This window comes from Pleurodeles waltl, chromosome 8, assembly GCF_031143425.1.
Source record: "Pleurodeles waltl isolate 20211129_DDA chromosome 8, aPleWal1.hap1.20221129, whole genome shotgun sequence".
Lineage (NCBI taxonomy): Eukaryota > Metazoa > Chordata > Amphibia > Caudata > Salamandridae > Pleurodeles > Pleurodeles waltl.
The window spans coordinates 661,571,217-661,594,806 of NC_090447.1; the positions used below are offsets into that span (position 1 = coordinate 661,571,217).

The 23,590-nt window shown below is 41.8% G+C and overlaps 1 protein-coding gene across 4 annotated transcripts in view; it reads right to left on the minus strand.

The window, feature by feature from the left end:
- DMD (dystrophin) overlaps positions 1 to 23,590 on the minus strand; it is a 6,960,831-nt gene that overhangs the window by 5,031,345 nt on the left and 1,905,896 nt on the right. For all 4 annotated transcript variants that reach the window (XM_069204753.1, XM_069204754.1, XM_069204752.1 and 1 more), the window contains one exon: positions 7,636 to 7,816. In XM_069204753.1, the coding sequence (XP_069060854.1) occupies positions 7,636 to 7,816 (181 nt within the window). The remainder of the gene's footprint in view (positions 1 to 7,635; positions 7,817 to 23,590) is intronic.

Here is a 23,590-nt window from a genome sequence, read left to right on the forward strand (position 1 = left end):
CTTAGACACAAAGCAGTACAGCATCTTTGGGTGCTGCACTAAGTTGTGTCAAAAGAAAGTACATTTCCCTCTCCGTGTCCATGTCTGCCCTATAGTGAGCATGCATAGTGGAAGTAGCATGATGTGTGCAGCCTTCCATATTGAACATTAGAACCGGGCTCATCCATAATGACTCCCTTCCAGTCTATACATTATTTAAAGATGGATCAGAGAAGTAACTGATTCTCTTCAAGGAGCAATCTAGATTATTTTCTAAGGAGCCTGCTTTAACCTGAGGATTTTCAATAAGACACAGCCTTTGTAATTTGAGCCGCACTCATTCATTATAAAAGTAAACAGAGCACTGTTGCCAAACAAGGGACACTGGATCCTCTGGAACTCCAGGACATAACATCTGCTTTGCAGTCACACCAGTCTTATGTTCAGCAGAATACATTTAAAGTCTTCTGTCCTTTGAAAATATCTCTGCTTATCAGCGTGGGGAAGCTAGTTCACCAAACTTCAAATTTCTGTAGTTTTCATGTTTTTCCAGCCTTAACAACCTTTTTAAAAGTTTTAGTTGGCGATAATATATTTATTTTAGTCAATTTCAGCCAAACAAGACGTTAGTAAACAATAGGTCGAATTTTCACAATAGTTCCTGCTTAAATTATTCACAGTACAGATACGTCACGTGTAGCTGCAAGAAGAAAGAAATTCAATTAGATTTAATAAATTAGTTTCTATTTTCAGCAAGCAAAAAAAGGGTCGTTACAATAGATGGATGTAATCTGCAGATTACAGAGCCACATCTTTGTAGAAAAACTCAGCTGTCACTTAGAACTTTCATAGCTCTAAATATTCAACGAATGAGTGATACTCATTTTATTGGCTTACTAAAGATGAAAGGGAAAGTTTCCCTCACAAGGAATTGAGGGTGTAACCTGTGCATTATAAAGATATATTTGATGGGGAGATTAAGGGCCAGATTTACAAAGCATTTTTCCAGTCGTAAATGGCCTGATTAGCAGAATCGGGCCATTGGCGACCAGAACAATGCTTTTTGAAATGTACAAAATGCAAGATGTGATTTGGTAACTTGTTACCAAATTGCAATTTGCATTTGCGATTCGGTATTTGAAAGAGGCATGTTTCGGGTGTCCCTACTAACAGGTGGGGGACCGCATCGATACCCACAAACAAAAACAGTTCACACTGGTTTTCCCTCTATGATCCACTACTTGGAGCAACATACTTTATGTTCACAGTAAACAAAGCAGACTGAAACCTTCCTGCGATAGAGAATATAACAATTCTCAGGCCGTATTTATTCACAACCATATAAACACGACATAAAAATATCATCATATGTACAGTATTTCTTTTCATCCTTAAATTTCCATAATTATTTACAATATACAACTCAAATCTTAAAAAGGAGTCATGGTTGTCCACCCACCAGGCACCTGTGGCATCGTCTGTAAACTGGGGGCCGTGTTTCCCCCAAAACCAATTACGCTTCACAAGGCGAGACTCACCTGCCCCCTCAAGATAGAGGGGGCGCGGGCCAGCATTAAAACTGTCCCCCAATCCAACCATGCCAGAGCCAACCCTAAGCAAGGGATCCCCCCTGGCACCCAATGGGAATGATACTGGGCAACCGGGCCATACCTTGGTCCCCTGGCGCAGTCTCATCCCCCCAAATTAAAAAATTCCAGGGCCATGTAATGGAGTACCGTGGGGGGAGCTATGGACATTCGCGGTAGCGGTCGTCCCAAGCCCCTTTCCTAAACCCACAGCACCGCCACCCTGGTTTGAGCCAACAAGCTCATGATACCGTCTTGAGTTCGCCTGCACTAGTATTCTTGATGCCAAGGTTATCCACCTGTTTTGTGCCAAAACATGACTCCTTCCCTCCTAAGGTCTTCCTAATCCTGCTATTCTTTGGGGATGGGTGGGCGGGAAAGAATTCCTCCAGTCCTCTGGAGGAGAGCGTCGATCGTCAGGGGCAGCCCCAGGGTCAAGAAAACAACCTGACCCTAGAGGGACTTTAGTCCCCCTTTTAACTAACTCGGGCTGCCCCTGCTGATTACCTGGGAGCCCCCACCACACCCCCTTCAGCCAATCGGCTCACCCCTCGGGGTGAGCGCGATTTTCAAAAATTTTCGTGGCAGCCACAGTTGGGCTGCCGGCCGAAACCGGTCCGATCCGGCCCGCACCTGTATTGGGGGCGCGCTATGCCGTGGTGCGCGCCCCCTGCCCAAAAGGTATTGTATGTATTACTGTTTTGCAACCAAATTCTTGTCACAAAAAATTAGTACGTTACCAGCATTTTAAAAGTGGTGGTAGCCCATTTGCAAATATTTGAAAAAATATCTTTTAAGAGCAGGTCCCATGGACCACTGCCTACCCTTAAAAATTGAAAATGCAAAGTTCATCTATTTCTTTTAAAATATTTTTTTATTTTCCTTAAAGGAGAATGGGCTGCGTTTAAAGAAAAAGAGATTGTTTTATTAAAAAGCAATCACAGACATGGTGGTCTGCTGACTTCAGCAGCCCACCATCCCTATGATGGCTGCGATTCCTAATGCATCGTAAATTGTGACTTAGCTCATTAATATGAGGTTGATTTGCAGTCTATTAGGAATCACAATTTGGGGAAAAAATTAATACATTAGGAATACTGATTCCCAAGTTTCAATGCAGAGATAATCACAATTAGGAAATTGGTATTCCTAATGTTTGTACTTCTGGCTTTAAGTCCCATCATTAGTGTAAAGAATATTAACTCAGAGATGTTTTACTGCAGCATTTATTTTGCTCTGTTGTCCAATGTATTTATTTTCTACCCCCACCGACACATACCCTGCTTTTTACAACCATCAAACAGTGATCCATCCATTCCTCTCTGTTAATTAGATTTTGGAGAGTTTTTGATATATTCATTGACTTCATTATTACTGTTATAAAAACAGGCATTGGTAACATCAATAGGTCTAGTTGCACTTTTAGTTTTAAAACAAGCCTATTGTCCTTTCTGGTTCTCCATTTACTTGGCTTACTTTTGGAATCCAAGCCTAACACTGGACCAGGGAATTGCATGAAAATTCATAAATCCTGTTTGAAAAAAAAGGGCAAGATTGACTATCAATATTGTCATCTTCTACCTTGCATTTCAGAAGGCACCTCTTTTATCTTATGGTATAGAAGAAGAGAGCAACATACACCTGAATGTCTCTAGGTGCATGATTAAAGGAGGGTCCTTTTAGCTGATTACTCCCATAAATAGGAAGGCTTTCATTTTTTTCCTCGACTGTCATGTGGAAGGTGGTATCGCTTGAATCAAGAAGTAGAGAGTTGAAGATTTTTGCCACGACATAGGGCACTGACCTTCTGCCCCGGGTGGATTTGCACATCCTAAGGGTCTGTAGCAGCCACAGTTGTAGAAAGTGCCTGGGGTCAACTGTATATTATGTTTGTCTTTACTCATGTTTTTGTAAAGCAAGCTACTTTGTATGCCTATGTAATTAAGGTGGTGATGGTAGCTTTGCTCTCAATTATTGGATTTGGGGTTTTATCAACACCTTTGCACGTTGTCAGCATGACAAGCACGACAAGCACAGGCTTAGCCCCACAAATTACTGCTAGCTGTTGTCCCACTCAACCTAGTTTATTTTTGAGTGTGGCTTTAGTATGAATCTTAGTTAGTTTTATGAATGCATAAAAGCATGGACTTCTGCTACATTCCAAAGTGAAATTCAAAAATAAATCAAATGGGAGGCACTAAGGTTGTTTCTACCAGTTTTGACCGTTTTCGATTATTTTCTGCTTCAACTGACATTTCAATTGGTAATACTTACATTTTGAATTCATGTTTGTCTTTTGAGTGGTTACTTAATGTTTTGGCTTTGGCCAGGTTCCAGACACTGCCCATGGCAACACACTTTACCTCAGAAATCATTCCACTGTATTATTTTACTGCTAAATTACTTATTGGACGTCTCTTCATTGCTAGGGAGAAAACAAACTTTTGTAGTTTCAAGTTGATTTCACTTTGTCGGGCATTCATGGTGGTTTTAGGATTACATACCTCAACCTATTTATTGAGTACATATTTTACATCATTGTTACATGACGTATCATATTTTGAAAGTTTTTTACGCCATGAAAATTGTCATGCACTGGTATCGTTTCATGGACTCCAACCGTCTTATTCTTTGTGGAGGATGAGGAGACCAACTTTATGCTGAAGAGCATTACCAACAACTGAAATTCCTACTTTTTGGAACTGTGAAAACCTTTTAAGCTATATCTAGTGAACCCAAGTCACAAACATGGGCTGGAGATGTCTTAAATTCTGTCTACATGTTTTCTCTTATATTTGGAGCACATTTTATAAACATGAGTGGGTGCAGGAAAATGGGCATTCCAAATAAGCTGACCATGAAAGATGGGGTAAACAACCACAAACTAGGGTCATTGCAAAAAAGCAAAAATATGTAATTATTTGCAATGAGCACACACAAGTTTGCCATTCGTAGAGTGGTATATTTAGGGGGACTCAGGTATTAAATGACTATGCCTGCAAAAAAGTTAAGCCCTACCTGCTTCATACCACCTTTGCCATCTGACCTCAGTTAGTCTCTTTCTCTCCGATCTCCCTAAACAGGTACACGCATGCAATCAATGGCTGTAAGAATCTTTAATGTTCTAACCCTGCTGATGTCCATGTTAGATTGAATGAATGTAGACAACGTAGGAAGTTGAGAACATTTTTAGTAGTAAGATACTGCATGAGACATGAAATAATTATAACAAATAAATTGGTACAAAAGGTATAGCCGGCTAAGATAATTTTTAAACATGTGCCAGTCGCTCCGAGACGGGGATTCTACAAACAAGTAGGAATTTAGTTTACACGATCCAATGTTCTAAGAGTGGAAACGTATCACATCTGTCAGGTTGTATGTATACAACATCACAACATCCATTCATTTTCATTAATAAATAAAATCATGTTACATAACTAATGCAACATTAAATAATCTAACTATTATATGTCAGGATGACTGATGAAATCAGTATAACTTCAGGTCTGCCACTGCAATATCATCTCCAAGACTGTACTACAGAGGGAGCAAAGCTTATTTATTTACTTGCTGAAATTAAAAGTAGTAGCTACTCAGCGTCTAATGCTTATGAAGTAGTGCAGGAGCTAAGTAACATACACGACGTATGAAAAAAACATATCTCCATCTAATGAGCTACCTGCTGATACCAGAGATCATAATGTATTTTTCACAGGGTGGACGTCAACCGGATATATGTAGTTATCAAATACATGCATATGATGGCACCAATGATAGAAACAGTTGACTTCATTGTTCATTGAGTTAATGGGAGGCCTTGGTGTAAAGTCCAATGAGCTAATGAATATGCAATGAATAATTAAACCTTTCACTGTTCTTTCTTAATTACTGTACACGTTTCACTGTTCTCTTATGCCCCTCATTATTTATGATATTTGAAAGGCCTCCTTTAAATCCAAGAATTTCAATACAGTACAAGCTTCTAGGTGTTTCTGAGTTGCTTCAAGCTAGTCTATTTTACTCTAATGATTTCACTTAAAGTAGAATTTAAGCTGTCCTTTGCTCCTGAATCCACACTACTCTTCAGGCATACATTAGTAAATAGTCATGTATTCATTGTGCAAGACATTCAGTGAGTATTTATCAAAAACCAAAATAAACATCAGATATACTGAGAGTAATACCTTCCACAAATATTGTCAGCAGGAAGATGAGGAGTGGACCGTCTGCTTATTCTAGATTTGAACTTGGTAGTCAATGCTTTCCCAATGCGTTTTGTAATGGCATTCAAAGAGAATTTACAGGGAAGAATGCAGCTCTTTGAACTGCCCTTAATAGCTCAAGTTTCAAGACTCAGGGAAGTATCTGTACATACAGTGAGGCAAAACAAGATTTATCAAATGTATTTTCCTTATAACACAAACCTTGATCTTCTTTCTTGGCTTGAGGTACTCAAATAAATTTCAAATTTACAAATATTCTTGCAAACATGAGAATCACATGGTTGCATTTAAACTATGGTTCACCCCACTGTTAACTCCTTCAATGCCATACAGCACTATTTTAGCTCTATTAAAACAAGACTTGTGCTCCCGGGCACATATTTTATCAGAATTTATTGACCTCAGAGTAAGAATGATGTGTGTATGCTCTGAGTCAATCAAATAGTCAATCATCAATATTATAGTTGAATATGTAAACAACTAGAATAATGAAAATCTATTTAAGAAGAATATCCCAAAACTAAATATGTAAGAATTCTGCCTTGAGAATGACAGACTAAGAAACACGCATACTTATATAACAAACTCACAAAACTGTTGATAAACACTGCTCGCTCACAAGTTTCGGGACTTCATCCATTTAAAAAAAGAAATGAACACATTGCACGTTTTCACCTCTTCGTGGTTCCTACCCACTCACTATCTATGATACTTGATGTTGCCCCACACCTAAAATACTACTATTTGGAAGTAACTAAAATCCGATCTGTTTAAATCGCCTTCAGTGCTACCAAAACTCACCGATTCCCCCACCTTACAAATTCACCCCCTGCATTCCTCAATACATCGACTTTCTTCCCATTTAATTCAACAGAAGGTTATCATCACACCAAACACAACTTGATGACATGCCTTCACCTCTAACCTGAAGCTTTTGTTCCAAAACGCGTCCGTATAGACGACCTCTCCCCTGCGTCATATTTTGGTATACAAAAGGTAAATCTCCCTATGGTCTTATTAAAAACCAAACTTTAATATGCTTGTAGTTACAATTTTTATTACAGTTCAAATGAGACTTCCTTCAGATTTATAAAGGATTTTCTCGGAAATTGATCTCTAACAGTAAGACTCTGTACAGCTCGCCCCAAACCCTTAATCCAGGAACCACTAGGACAAGTATGTATGTGTTGCACATACGTCCTGAAAACAGGTCATCTTTTTAGCATTTGTTCTGAGATTGCATTTAATGAAAAGGCTTAATTTTATTTTACAAAAAAATCAGTTTTCTAATTTAGCTATATGTTTATGAAGTACATCAAAGCAGTCTAAATGCAGTCTTTGATTCACTGACAATGTTTTTAGTAAGAAACACCGAATTGGGTACACATCTTATAGTTTAGCTTTAAAACACAAACCGATAAATTTCAGCCCTGAGAGTTGTTTATGATTGGAGAAAGGAGAGTGTCATATGTCATTTAATAAATGACTTTCTTGTTCTGCCTCTTTGTACTCTTTAACGGTTATCCACCCATAGGTGATTAAGTTTGCTTCTGGGTGGCACATTTGCAACCTCACATGGCTTGTATGTTTTGGTCTCAAATAGACATTCTTTCAGCATTATAAAATAAAATTGTTCTCTCTGAGTGATATATCTTTTAATGTTAAGAGTTTAATTAATTGTGTCCTTATTCCATGTCTTAAGAGAAAGAATTTAATAAGCAAGTTTGAACATAAATGTTGCAATTGCTCATAGGATTACTGTCAATGTTCTGACTGAGAAAAGGAACACGCGTCACTGCTTGTTAAACCGACACGATATGGCTGCTATTTAGTTGCACACTTACTCGTCTCTAGCTGTTTCCTTCTCGAGTGCAGGTCATTGAGAACTTGGCTGAAGTGATTGGTGGATGCCGTGACATCAGCTTCCAGGAACATTGGCCCTTGTTCTTTTGCTTTTAGTGCTCTTCCCTGGACCTTTAGATGTTCAATCTGAGGCTGAAGAGCTGTCAACCGAGTTATTTCACCCTGTGTTAGAAAAGTAGATTATATTAAAAGCTGCCAATTCTCTAGTGAACACAATGCTCAGAACAGACTTCATGCATTACCCAGCACACCCACAAGTTATCTCAAACTTTTAGTATCACAGTTTATTCTTATAAAATATCTATGCAGTTTTATGAAGTTGGCAGCTATCGAAAAAACAGGTTTGGAAGCAAGCTGGAATGTTTTCCCCTATTCCCAGCAGCTGTCAATTAATGAGGCTGCAGAGAACGTAGGGTCACAAAACACTTCCTTTAGGCACCTCTTACACTCCTGTGACAGTAGTCTGGGATGTATCCAGTGCTTAATTTGTTTAAAACAGTATTTGTCAGGGCCCAGGGTTTTTTAGCTTGAGTCCACTGCAGCTGGCACCACTCACTTGTCACCTTAAATTGTAAGTTTAAGTCTTAGTTTCATCAGGGACAGCTGCTCTGCGATAGCAGAGAAACATTGCTACACCCCCAGCAGCAGCAGCTGCTAAGCTTGTACAGTAAAAACATAATAAACCATGGTCCATATTTATGAAAATGCACTAGCACAGTTGTGCGTCTTTTTTTTAACAAAAGCTAATGGCATTCCCTAACGTCATCCCTGCACCATACTTATAAAATGACACACAATGGAGCTAAAGAATGGCTAGCTTCCCAAAAAAAGACACTAGCCATTGACGGATGCCATTAGAGGAAATGGTGCTAGTGGGTCAAAAATGATGTTAGGCTGATTAGTGCCAAAATATCTGCTGCTAGTCAGCCTAATGTCATTTTTTGAGCACAAGTAGCCAAAAAATGACTCCTGTCTAAGTATGGGCAGGCGTCATTACCACTACCCCAGTGCCCACCACAGGGGATCAGTGGTCTCCAGGGCAAGTTCATCATACCCAGTGCCAGCCAGAGGGCCCCCTGTAAGGGGCCCCCAGTGGCACACTACATACATACACACACTTACCTGCAACTTACCTGGGATGGGCTCCCTCCTCCTGTAGTGTGCCTGTGGTGTGTGTGGTGGTGATGCTGGGGTGGGAATCTATGTGCCCATTCCATGGTGTTTCCCCATGGAAATTGGCCTACCAGCACATTAACGCCTGGTCTGACCAGGCGTTAAATAAATAATGATGCTAATCGGGCTCAGAACCATTATTTAGGCTCACCTCCTAGCTGCACATCATTTCTGCTTCAAGTGTAAGGTATGGCGCTGGGGGCTAGCGTCATTTTTAGGAAGGGAATGCCTAACTTGCATCTCATTGACGCAAGGTGGGTTGGCACTTCCTAGAAATGGCGCTAACTCTAGCGTCAAAATATAAATATGGAGTTAAGCTAGTGCCACTTTATCGTCAAAATAAATGATGCTAAGCCAACGCTAACTGTTCATAAATATGGCTTATGTTTATTATGTTTTTACTGTAAAAGGGGTGGGGCCACGAGCATGAGGGGGAGTGCATACTACTCCCCCCTCAGAGTGCATGTTTGTTTTGCCAGCTGTCTCGGGCCAGTCACAAATGCGCACTAGGCTCTCTCCAACCCACCAACGCAGTGCCAGGTTGGACAAAGCAGGGAGAAGCTTCCACTCTGCCTCAGAGCACCCTAGCTGGGTTCTTCATCCAATCCTAACACTGCCTTCATGCTGCCAGCAACATGAAAGCAGCATTAGGATTGGATGTAGGGCAGACGGGGAGCCTGTGCCTGCAGCTGCAATAGAAGAGAGGTACGGTGGTGGTGCGGCAAAAAAGGTACGTTTAAAAAAATTATTCTATGTATTTTTTTTTTTGTCTTTCTCCGTACCCCCGCCACAACGCCCTTTTTCCCCTCACGTGAGCGGCTGCTGAGTTTCCTCAGTTATGCAAGCTATATTAAATAGCTAAATGCTCCACTAACGAGCTCTGCTGAAAGATGCACACACAGCACCACCATGTGGTGGATTCTAATAAATACATGCTGCTGTTAACAAATAAGTGCCAATGCCCAGCACATCCAAATACTCAGCAAAAATGAGGCACTGGATGTACCAGGGTTTTAATGGACAAACATCTAGGGACTAAGTCATGGTGGTAAAACTCTTACTCTATCCAATGCTATTACAAACTTATGGCATATCACAATGCATATGATGATGGGATGCTAGTGCCTGCAGTGGGCAAAGTGAATTAATTTAACCCAGTATTTCTCTGAGTTAGTGCTTTAGCGTAGATTAGAAACAGAATGAGGCAAACTCTGACCACTATGTTCGAGCTGCACTGTGTTAGAATCAAGCAGCAGGTGAAATAATTATTGGGTTAAGTGAGTTCACTTTAAACACTCCAGGTGCATAAAAACATATCATGAAGCACATCATGATAAGGATCCATGGTGAAATTCTCCTGAGCAGATACAAAGTAAGACATGATAGCAGGGTTTAAAGATAATGACAGAACACTGATTATATTGCAGTTGATTTCTTTCTCTCTGTACACTTTACTCCATGCCCACCCATTTTTTTTTCATTTGATTCCATGCAAAATCATAGATAATGCAGTGTTGCTTTTAACATGATTGTGCTGACCAACAACAAACGGCTCTGCCAGAATGCATCACTTTAAATGTGCTGTTCGGTGTTTGCATGTATAGCACATTTCACAAGCTTTGAGAGTTAAACAGCTTTTGGAGTGGGCATTACACATCGGTTGAATGGCATAGCACAGCAAGAGACCATCTGCACACCACACAACCGGAAGCCTTCATTCTGAATACCCAAGCCTTCTCTTTGGATCTTCATTAGATAGTGAAGGCCTGGTGAACTGTGGCAGTCATTTGAGCTGTTGGTTGCAAGTGGGGTACACAGGTACCCATTTTTGGGAACCAGCATCAATTTTTCTTAATTTTTATCAAGAGACTTTGGTCCTCATTTACAAGGCCCTTGAGCCACCAGAGCATCACTTTTAGCGACGCTTCAGTGGTGCAATACCATGCGCCTTATTCACAAAGCAGCGTTTAGCCACTTTTTGTGGCTTGACACCGCCTTGTAAATATGGCCTCTTCACATGCATCACTTAGTGTGGAAGGGAAGTGCAATATGTGTTGCTGAGGGCATTCCACCTCAACACCCAATGCATTTTGACACTGCCCTAGATTTATGAGGAATTATAAACCTAAGGCAGCACCAACAACTAATGCCACCCCAGAGGTGGCGTTAGCATGACGCAACGAGGAGAAATACTTTTATTCCTCCTCGTTTTTGCTTTTTCTATGTGTGCTGCATTGTGCAGCACACATAGAAAGAGCAAAAAGCAATTAATGATTGTTTGTGATCAGGAAGGTGTCCCCTCCTGCACATAAACAATCATTAAATAATGACGATTTGCTACTTCTATGTGTGCTACAGAATTCAGCACACATAGAACTAGCAACTCGCCATTATTGTTTATGTGCAGGAAGGGACACCTTCCTGCATACACACAATCATTTCCTGCAACGCAGGCACCCTTGCACTACTGTGCAAGGGTCCTGCATTGGCACTAGGCAACTAATTTTAGCACCAGCACGAGGGGAAACACAGGGGTGTGCCGTATTTTAACAAATACAGTGCATTCCTACGTTTCTGAAGTGACGCAGGACAGCACTTCCAATTTTGGTGCAGTGCTGCATCACTTTCTTGCAAATGAAGCCTTTTGTTCCAAAGCAAAGGAGAAAAATACGAAAGGTGGAAAAGGAGTAAGAGAAAGCCAGGAACACAACAACAATGGAGAAAGTCTATAAGGGCAAGATAAAGAGTCACGGAATGTCTGGTGGAAATTAAAGAGGAGTGAGGTTGCATCAGGACAAGCAGTCTTGGCACCCTGACTTTTGACAGCATCGGCCGTGCTTCTAAGTAACAGTTTGAGCTCTGGCACTTTTTCTTTTACATATTAATCATTGCATGTGGGAGGAAGACAGTGGTGTAAGCAGGAGGTAACCCATTTTCAAACAAGAAAAGTCCACTTATGATCCATTCTCTTTTGTGAATGTTAAACAAAAAGTTTGTTGAGGAGTAGGCCCAAGCTAAGACATTTACTTTCTTTAAGTGGAATGACAAACATGCAGTCTGCTGATCCAAACAGACCATGATCCCTGTGCTGACATCTAGTTAGAGTTTCCACTGCTGGAAATGACCATCTTTAGAGTGCTATCGCACCAGATGTTTGCCTTCACACTACCCTATTTCTGATGAACCCATTTTTATTCATTTTTTGGCTTTACGATTCTACACACTTTACCCCTGCCAACCAGTGGTAAAGTGCGTGTGCTCTACCTTCCAAACATGGCAAAAGTGGTATACACCTGACTGGCACATTTAATTTACTTATAAGTCTCTGCACATGTCCCTACTAATTGTACAAAGGCCTGCAAATGTAAAGCTACTAGTGGGCTGCAGCTTCTACTGTGACATTCACTAAAGTAGCACTGTAAAACATGTCTCAGGTCTGCTATTGCAGCCTGTGTCTTCAGTTTTAAAACTATGATTTCGACCTGGTAAAACTATTTTCTTTTTTGCCAGACCTAAACCTTCCATCTTAATATTTACATACCCCTAGGAAAGGCCCTAAATACTCATAGCTCATGGTAGTTAAAAAGTACAACATGTGTACTTAAGTTACTTATCCTGGTAGTGAAAAAAAACTGTTGTTTTTCACTGTGTCAGGACTAGCCTACCATAGACTAACACTGATTTCCCTTCTTACATTTAATAGGTGAACATTTAAAAAAATACTTATTCCACTAATTTTTATTTGTAATTTAAAATCCTCTTTGATGGTAAAGTCGGATTTTAAATTACTTTTCTTCCAGTGTCCAGGGTCACATGACCGCTAAATGTGCCTGTGGTGAAATGTAAATTCACCTCAGACAGCGGATAAAAGAGCCCTGGAAGTGGGGAAGGTTCTCCTCTCCTGAGCAGGATGCCTTCCGGGTTGTACCAAACCCTCTCCTGAGCTTCAAAGAGTAACCTGAGACCTGTACTCTGCCCCTTCCTGACTTCAGAAGATAGCTATCCTGCACTGGCAGAAGAAGTACACACCTGGGTCATTCTGACCTTTGTCTCACTAGACAGATTGTAGCCAAACCCAGGGAAAAGAGAAGAACTGACCAGAACCACCTTTTAGGTCAGACAATGCGGTATCTTCCACACACAGACTGCCGTTGGGTGTAAAAGGGTATCACAGAACCTGAAACTAGAATACTCTTGTACCTGAGAAGATTCAGACCTGTCCTGCTATCTGAGCAAGGAAAACTGGATCTGCTTGCCTTGACCTCAGAACTCGAAAAGCAAATCCAAAGCTCAGATCGCTGTTTGAGCTACAGATACACAACAAGCTTCTAGAGGGCTTTCCTGATCTACACCAGACCTACCTGTACCTGACCTTTTCTACTATACTGGGGTCTGTGGGAGTGAGTCCTGATGCCCAAGTACTGTTCTTAAGGTCCTGGAACCTTGCCTGTAGTCAGAGGGTACTTCTCCTTGCTCAACTGAAGGTTTCACTGAATCTAATGCACAGAGAGACATACAGCCTCACACTGCAGCACCACACAGCTCCTGATTGCCAGCTTTTCTGGATTCAAAGTAAGCAATGCAGGGCTTTGCATTGCAACACCACACAGCTCCAGATTTTGCAACTAGGCAGACCTGACACAGTGCAATGCAGAGCCTCACAGAGCAGACTCCACACAAAAGTCAAAAGGCACAACAACCAGTGTTCCACACCTGGAATCATACCCGACCGGCACTCCACTGCAGTCTGCCTGAACATTTGACTTTGTCCCAGTCCAGTGCAACCAGATACATGCAGTGGACACTTTACACCTTTTGGTGCTATTTTCTCCTCAGGCATTAAAAGCTCATAAGTCAAGTTCTACTAATTGGATTTTTGTTGTTTTGGTGTCATTTTATTCATTAAAACGTTCTATGTTTATAAGTTTGTTTGAGATTGTTCTTGTGCTGTGTTTTCATTTTATTACTGTTCGAGAGCTGCATAAATACTTTACACATTGCCTCTAAGTTAAGCCTAATTGCTTTGTGACAAACTACCAGAGTGTTAAGCACAGGTTTATTTAATGGCTCTCCTGGTTCAGCCTGGCAAGGATTGTGATGTTACTTGAGGGGGCTCTCACCCTTCTCAAATAATAACCCAATTTCTTACAGTTACAATTAGTGAACTACCTCTAGTAGGTCAGTTTGCGAACCACTTTGAATGCTCATTTTGAAAACGAATAGTACACAGGTCGGTTTGCAAAATCTCATTAGATTCACAGAAGTCAGTGTGCATTTGTTATCACTTTTGTGAAACCAGTGTTAGTATTTGTGGCCCAAGGACATTCACCAAGACCCAGAGCGCACAAAGAAGTGATTGACGAGGAGTGATTTTTTGTTATAAGCAAGGCGCCATGGTGTGGCTGCCTTCCATTCCACAGATTAGCATCCACAGCTTGCATAGATTCAGGCTGTATACATAGGTGTTTTGTCACAGCGATGCACAGCAACTTACGTATGACAACAGTGTGCAATATTCAGCCTTTTATGGTTTGACTCAGACAAAGCAGTACAGTTGTTGCTATCTTTTGATGGTGTACAGGTGTGCATGAAAGTTATATATTTATGGTCTTGTTTTAGAATAAGAAATAAGCATGAGAAGTAACAGTTGAAGTAAAAATGGTTTGGTATGGTTTCTGATAAAAAAGACAAGATTCCCTGAACCCAAGTTCAGAAGTCATCTAAGTAAAGGTATCAACATACATGTTCTTATTATTTTTTTAAGGCATATGACAATGTAAGAGGAGCCTGTCTCTGCGTGCACATTCTGAAGAAGAAAAAAAAATCTTGACACACATTGATTGGTGGTTAGGTTAACTGCTGTACCTATCTTGCATTTTTTGATCATGTTCTTTCTTTAATGGTGATCTGTGTGTTTTGTGCATCCAGTTCAAAGTCCTGTGCAAACTTGGAAATTGTGATACATTGTGAAGGTCTAGGTTTATAGTTTTGTGACATGCTCTGGATATAATGGCCCAGATTTAGCAACGCTTTGCACGGGGTTTGCTTTTCAAAACGATTACAAAGTGTTATGCTGGGATTGTGTTTCCCAAAGTAACACAAGGCTGGGCAATGTGCTGCTTTGCATTACTTTGCATCAAGGTGGCAGTCCATGGATGGTATATGGGCACTGCCATGAAACACCCATGGTTTTTTATGCAAACACAAGGCTGGGCAATGTGCTGCTTTGATTACTTTGCATCAAGGTGGCAGTCCATGGATGGTATATGGGCACTGCCATGAAACACCCATGGTTTTTGGTGCAAATCCTTATTTACAAGCATTTGTAGATGGTGATTTGTGCCAAAATCTTACACCACTTTTGAGGCAGACACAACAAGAATTTTTTTTTCATTTTTCATAGTTGTTCCTACTTTGCATATGTGCTACATTGTACCGCACACATACTAAGTAGGAATGTGTAAAAGGATAGTTTTTGTACTTGAAGGGTTCCCAACGGTTCAACGGGTTCCCAACCAGTACAAAAGCTTTAACATACTGAATACGATCCTCCTTCTGTGTGTTGGCACATGGCAGCCTAAAGTGTGCCAGCACAGGGATAGAGGCAAACAGCACCACATATTTGTAGACATGGCACTGTTTTGCACTCTCTTTTTTACACAATGCATTGCAACAACTTTGATCTCTGCATTGCATGAACGTTCCTTAAATCTGAGTCAACATGTATTTGGAAAGCACATGCTCATCCTTGGGTCTCTTTGTGCAGAAATAACATGTTATTTTTAGCCAGCTCAATGATATTCCTTTTTTGTCCTCGAATTATGAAAGGCTGGGAACAATCACCAGGTTTCTAACCTGAGACTCAGACATCATACATAGATTCCTGGAGTGAATGTAGTAGCACCGAACCCCCAACCTGGCTTGTGCAGGTATATCTGGAATATTATAAACTAAGGGCCATATGTATGAACACATGTTCCCACAGACATAGAATGGGTAAAAAACTTTGATTTATCTGGCCTTAAGTTTTGAAATTTGTTCACTCCATATTACCAAAATGAAATCTTTCTTCTTACCTACTATGCGTATTTATTAGGAGTGATTGTTTGGCAATTCATACTATTCAAGTGCAGTTTAAGTAAGGGTAATGACAGCGTTCTACCCTCTGCTATAGAAGAGAGACACATGGCCAAAGCATAACATGATTTTGACTGGCGCTATATGGAGATGGTAAAATGAGAAAGTGCTTGCTCCAAAAACCTTGCTGAACAATTACAGGATTCTCTGAGGTGGTGATATGTAACAAGAACATTTATGTGTATTTTCTCTGTTGAATGTTGTTGTGGTAGTAATGTGTTCTGTTGTTTTTGTGCTTCTTTGCTTTGTACTGCATTATTGCAGTTTTATTCTGTGGATACTCTTGTATTGTATTCTGTTTTGACGGTGTTGTTGTGATGTGCCCTGTTTTGTTTTATTTGCGTATGCTGTGGTGTTATGTTATGTTCTTTACTTTAGATGTGTCAAAAATGCTGCTACATTTCTGGCCTCAGCAAATGTCCTAAGTCTTTTCCCACTTATTACTCTGACCAGAAGTGCTCTGGGAATCCCTCCACATTTAACTGCTAGACCATTTTCAATGACAGCATGTAATTGGCACCGGAGTTGGGCCAAATGGAAGGATAGCCAGTAAAATTCTAAGAGCCAAATTTATGAACTTTTGACGCAGGGTAGTGCAGCAACTAACCTTGGTGTGCTGCCCTGTGTCAAAGGGAAAGGGCAGGAACGAATAGTATTTAAGCAATACGGTTCCCACTGTCCTGGTGTCATTTGTGCTGCGTAGGGCAAATGCAGACATCCTTGCACCATTGTGCAAGGGTGTCTGTGGTGCATGCAGGATTGTTTTTGTGCAGGAAGGGATACCATCCTGCACAAAAACAAGAAGGGGGCGCTTTTTCCCCTTTCCATTTGTGTTGCAGAAAGAACCACACATAGAAAGAGTTAAAACAAGGTGAAATAAAGATATTTCTCCATGCTGCACATCACTTGGGGAGGATTAGGATTTAGGCACATTCTCAGGTTGAGCAGGTCTGTAAATCTGGGGTTGCATCAAAATTCATGGGTGTTGCACGGGAACACCCACTGCAACACCCATTGAACCCCTCCCTTGCGCAGAGTAAAGAAACTCAGTGATTTGCACTGCCTTGTCTTACTCCATATCTATGAGGCCATTCAAAGCCACACAAAGTGGCTTTGAGTGGCTTCATTGATATGGTTGAAAGGTTTGCGCATCATTGTATCACAAGAAGTGACTCAACGGTGACACAAGGGGCTCATAAATATGTCTCTAAATGCAGTACTATAAAACCTCCACATTCCATGGATGCATGTGATTCTGATCATTTAAGTCTAGGTTTTCTTCCTTTTCACAGCAATGTTTCCACAACTTAGGTACTGTATTTATCATGTTTATGGAAACCCAGAGTAGTAGCATAGGAATGACATAATTCAGCCACAGCATAATATTCATTATTTGAACCTAACCCAATAAAGAGAAATTTAAAAGAGACCATCTGCTCATATGCTTTGGAACTTGGCAATTAACAGATTTACGTTACCCTGCATTATATTCTGGAGTGCCCTATTTAGATAGATTCCTAGATATTTCAGGTTTGTCTCTTCCCATCTGATTCAAAAGGTAACCTTATCTTTTGAGTCATGTACACTGAGTAGGTGTATTACTCTTTTGACTATTCGCAAAAGTCTAAGTGTAAATGTAATCAAAAATGTAACTTACATCTTCACTGAACTGGTGGGCTGGGCTATACACTTTTGATTCATTTACTCTTTTGAGTAAGTTTACTCTTTTTTGGGTATTCACAAAATCTGAGTGTAAGTAACACGTTTGAAATAAGTTTACATTCAGAATTAGTGAATAGCCAAAAAGTAGTAAACAGACACAGAATGTAAATTACTCAAACAAGTATCCTTGTAGTGAGAGACTGTAAGTATTAGTAACTCTTTTTCTCATGTGAATAGGTCCTCTTATGGAGCATGCCTTATTCCCTGTGTCGCTAAGATACAAGACCCTCTCACCACCACCTTTATAGCATCCCACTCCGTGGCCTGCCTATTAGTGGACTCCTAATTGTGTTCAAAATAAGTTAGTAAGCTCTGTGCAATTTGGCCTCTAAATGCAGGGTCCTTAAGTGATTGGGCGTTCAATCGCCACAATGGAATCCGGGGGGGGGGGCGCGGGTTGGACAGCGAGTATATAATAAGCAATTGGGAGTGGTCAGATAAATAACAGGCCAGGTACTGTGCATCAGTAATGATTTATGCTTCTGACACCTGTGAGAACATATAATCCAAGCAACTATAAGTCCTTGTCGCCGGGGAGTAACAGGAATAAGTTTAAGCTGTTGGGCTTCAACTCCTTCAAATGTCTATCAGGCCTAACCTATTTTGCGCCTGTTGCAGGGCTGCTATTAACTTAGGTTTGGTCCCTTCGGCAGGGTGGGGTTCTATCCAGCTTGCCATCTAAAAAATAATTGAAGTCTACAGCCATTATAATCCATGTGTCAGGTGAAGGGTGGACTCTCACCAGCACTGCCCCCAGAGAATTCCCATCATCTGCACATCATCTGCATTCGGAGCATCCACATCCAATAAACTGGCAGGATGGGCATCAAGTGTCCTTTCTACCATCACATAATGGCCCTCATCATCAATACATGTTCTAATGGGCTTGAAGGAGACGGCAGGGGAAATCAAATTAAAGCACCTCATGCATAGCCCGAGAAAGAGGTAGATTCTCCTTACATACTTAATACAGTCTCCCCAAAGATGAGTTTCCTCATGCGATCGAGACCCTGTTCCTCCTCAAGTAGGCATAAATCCGATTACATTTTACATAATTATTTAGTCCACGTACATTCCAAGTAATGATTTTATAATCAGTCCCAGTCCCTTTCATGCGTCAGTGACAGAAGTATAATCATCCTTCAGATGGCAAACATAATCAAAGTTCTTCAGCACGGCGGTCCTCCCTCCACCACCCGCCCAAAACCTCCCAAACCAAATATTCTTAACAAGGAAAATGCTTTCTCTTCTTGTAAACCCCAAATAGAACTTCACCCATCCCACCCTCAGACAGTGGCCGCCCATCCCACCCAGCTGAAAGATAAGAAAGAGGGCTGTCAACCCTGCCCCATTTTTTCCTATCCTCACCCCTTAAGTCTAAACTAAAGACACACTAACTGCAGTATATACAGTTTAACTAGTATGCAAAAACCCAAGTCCAGCACAAGTCTTCATTGGAGGACCATCGCCGTGCACAGCCGAGGCAACCGGAGTACCCTGCTATAATTCCTCAAACCTGACAGGCAGGTCCACTACTATGTCACCAGGAGCACCCTAATTTGTAGCACACAGTTGCTTCCTCATCGCTGTACTGTCCACCTTTGCTTCCTGCGGACACGCTCCAAGCTCCAGCCTGCAATAATCCATGGCTATCCATCGCAGTCTCTCTTCATCTTGAGTGTCCTGTACTAGACTCAGTGGTGAAAAAGAGTTTATCGTCTGCAGGGGGCTGGGTTCAGCTCTCAGAGTGCCACCTTCAATTACCACTATTTGTCCCGTATGTTGATTCTCCAAATTGAGGTACAAATTCGAGAAGGTGCCCTCTGGCAAGCTGGAAGCCGCTGCTCTTTCCTTTGTCTTCTGATCCATCCAGGTTATGTGAAATTTGTTTCAAACCCACTGTGTCCATCCATTCCAATGCCTCACAGGGGATTCAAAAAAGAGAATATTTGCATCATGATGCACCCTGAGCCTGGCCAGAAACATCAGGCTGTATCTAATGTCATGTTCCCGAAGCCTACGTTTGACCCCCCACAAAAACCATTAATGAGGTCCTGAACTTTTTTACTGAAATCCTGGTAAATACTAATTTGTTTGTCCTCAAAGCGGGGATGTTCATGCACCCGAACCTGTTGCAGAATTGCATCTCGGTGTCTACGGTTGAACAACTGTGCTACAATGGCCCGTTGGGGCATCTCCAGTCTGGGGACAGGAGTCAGAGTCCGATATGCCCTCTCAATTGAGAAAACGTTCGACAGTTGGATTTGGCTCAATGCTTTTCGTATCCATTCCTCTAAATATAATTTGACCGAAGGGCCCTCTTCCTTCTCCACGAAACCAAGAAGTCATAAATTCTTTCTTCGGGTTCGGCCCTCCGCAAGCTCAACACTCATATCCATTTGGGTTGCCTTAATCTGGAGCATCACCACAGTACCCTGAAGTGTCTGTACTTTTACTCTGAGCTCAACGACCTCCCCCCTCAGTTGATGTGACTCTCTCCGCTACTTTGCGGAGATCAAGTCGTAGATGATTACTATCCATTTTATTTTCAAGAGCTACACAAGTTCCTCGTATGGCCTCCAGTATTTTGTGTGTATCTTGTGCCCACGGTTGTTGATCGGGACTAAGCTGTCTCCCATCCTCTCAGTCCACGCACCCTGGCCAGTGACCGTGTACTGCACAATTTTGTTAGACTGCCTCCCCTCTCTAGGGTTTATCATTACCCATCACCTCTTTCTGAAGTAACGCCCACCATCGAACTGTGTATTCCATATAGTTAACAATTGGGGCTATGACTGTGTCGCCCTCCTCTTTCTCACTATCACTGCCGCCAGGTCACCCACACATCAAGACCGAATCTCCTCAGCAGTACACAGGGGCCAATCTGTGTGTCTCAGCATGCTCCTTACACCCACTGCATGGCCTGAGCGTCCCACCTCTGAAAAGGGCCCCAAGATTATGTTTGCACCTCCACTGGGATCACGGGTGTTGTCTGCATATGGCCGGCCCGGCACCTCCCGAATCACTGACCTCGTTGTTTCCTCATCGGCACAGTCAGGAGAGAGAGGCCTCAGTGACTCACCCCACCACATCATTGTCCGGCGGGGGCCCACAGGGGATCCAGCAGCCCGGTCAGGCCCCATCAGTTGCTCTCCTGGGTTATTTTTCTCTGGGTCCTGCAGCAGCGTCCCTCTTCTCAGCCCGAGGGCCCGTCTAGCAGTGCTGGGTTCCACTTAGCGGCTTGCTCACCAATCTCTCCTCCACTAGGAAGGGCACTGATGTCTGCCCTTGGTCTCGGCCTCAGGCAGCTGCGTCTCACTCCCCAGGTGCCCCATGGGGGGGGGGTGAATCATCCCCCCCCCCCACCGGAACTTTCTTCAATGCCACGTGATTGGCCCCAAGGGTGGCTGGGACCTCCACTTTGGCAACAGGTTCACCAGCCCTCGGCTCGCAGCCACTCACCTCCGCCAACTGCTGGCTATGAACCGGACCACTGCTTCCCGGGTCCCGACCAACACGGCCTTCTGACTGCAGCTCCCGGCTTTGACAATATCTGTTCAATGGACAGGCCACAGCAATTTAAGATCAGGCCAGGCCGTTTTCGTTCCGAATTTTACTTCGGATGGCCACCTTGCTGCAGGAATCAGCACTCACTCCGCCTTTTCTCCATTTCCAGCACCGCTGAGACGGCTCATGAGTTATACAGACCCACCAAATTAGGTAGGATCATGTAGGATTACTTTGAGCATGATTGGAGCTCGGCCCGGGCAAGTCAAATCGGCCATCTTTCCAGGCCATGCCCCTGGAAACATGTGAGTTAACACTTCTGGAGTAAATTTACAGTTGGATTTTGTGAATAGCTAAAAGTAGTAAACATACTCAAAAGTGTAAACTATTAAAAATGTAAGTTACATTTGTGACTCAAGCTCTAAGTATATCCTAGAGCTTCCCTATTTGTTACACTTGTCATTGGTAGCACTTTGAATTTGTTCCAATTAACATGGTAACTGAAAAAGACGTAGCAGTCCGAGATAGCATTTATGACGGTTGTGATTGAGGGCTTGGGGTCGGATAGGGTTGACAGAATCTCAGCTGATTTATTTACACAGTGTCACTGTTGCAAATGGTTCAAGCTCTATAATATATGGAAAGGAGAGATAGGTGACATCCTTGGCTCGTTCATGTCTTAATCTCCAATAACGTGGGATAAAAAAACTTTGCACAAATCTACCGCAGTGAGATTTCAGAATAACTTCTTGACTTTGGAGAGAAAACGGTCACTAAAGCCCACTCATTTCACCACTCCAATTAAATAATCCCACTCTACCATGTCATATACTTTCTCTGCATATAATGAGATAACTATCTTCTTGTCCTAATTGTCTTGTACTTGCCATGACACATGCACTAGGATATCAGGTAAACTGTGGAGAAGGGGTGAGGGTAAACCCTGCATAGTATGGGTGAATTAAAGCTGTAAGGGCAGCTTTAAGCAGTTTAATAAGAATATTTGTTGCAGTTTTAAATTCTCGAAAACGCAGTGTGTCAGACATTAGCTTTGCAATTTTTTATGCAGAAGGGGGACAAGTTTTCCATTGTTGGCCTTATGAAACTCTAAGGAACATATGCTTAAGCCAGGGTTTTGCCTGTGGGCATAGTTGTAATAGCTAGCTCTATTTTCTCCTGTGTGATGTCAGTTTCTAGTGATTAGGATAGCTCAGAATCTGTGTCTGTATTTTGGAGAGGGGCAAAGATCTGTTGTTCCTAAGCATCAAAGTCCCTGCTTTCAGAGGTGTATAGTAAATTGTAAAAGTCACATTTCTATAGGGTTCATCACTATCTCCCCGTTTCAATATTATTGCTTGAATCACATGGCTCACCTACTGTTGTTTCACCTAGTGGGTTAAAAGGCTGCCACTTTCTAACCTCTCTCATAGTGGGGCTGGTGCAGGTGGAAGGGAGCCGTTTGTGTCTGACTCGTTAATAATGAATTAAGCTCACATTTGGCATCAAGTAGGCACCTTAACGGTCTTCAGGAGTGGTCTGCTACATATTTGTTCATTAGGACAGTTATACTGCTTCGAAGTAGACCTTACTGGTTGTGTAATTTTCTCTTTCTCAGACCAGATTCCTTCATTATTTCCAGGGCTGAGCTGGAAACCCAATGCAGCCCTGGTAAATTTTGTCAGACCAGTCCCATATAGGGTGCATAGCAAGCTAGCCGCATGACTACTAAAATAGGACTTTGAGGGGGGAGGGAGTCTATCACCCATGACATTTTTGAAAGAAAATTGCAAAACAGTGCATTTTACAACACATTTTTAATTTTATATATCCTATTGAATATGTGTTTAATCCATAGTAAGTGATAACCTTACAGTGCAGCAGGATACAGCAATATTTATTGGGGCTCTTCAATGATTCAATCTCCACCACCTTCTAACAGTGCCTCTTAGCTCTCCATAGCCCCTTTCTCACATATATTTAATTTGCTTATAGCACCTTTCTTACCAGCATAGTGTTGGAGCACTTCACATTACATTTAGAGGCAGTAAATCATATGTGTGTAAATAGTGACAAAGGGGACTACTATAGTATTTATCTGTCATGTCATCCCTATTGGTAGGCATTTCTAGGAGTGCTTGGTCTGGTAAAGCATAAACTCAGGATTCAGAATGTAACACAGTAGTTAGGGGTATACTTAACTAATAGCAACGTATTTCTACCCAAACAAACCCTGTTTAGCTAAATTGGGATGATCAAAGGCTGGGAAAAAACATAACTTTCGAACCTGTACTATTCAGTTTACATGAAGCTCTTAGCTCACTGTCCTAGATTGTGACTGTAACGTACGAGCTGCAGAGTAACAAAAGGATCTCTGTGAAATAGCAGTGTCCTACTGAC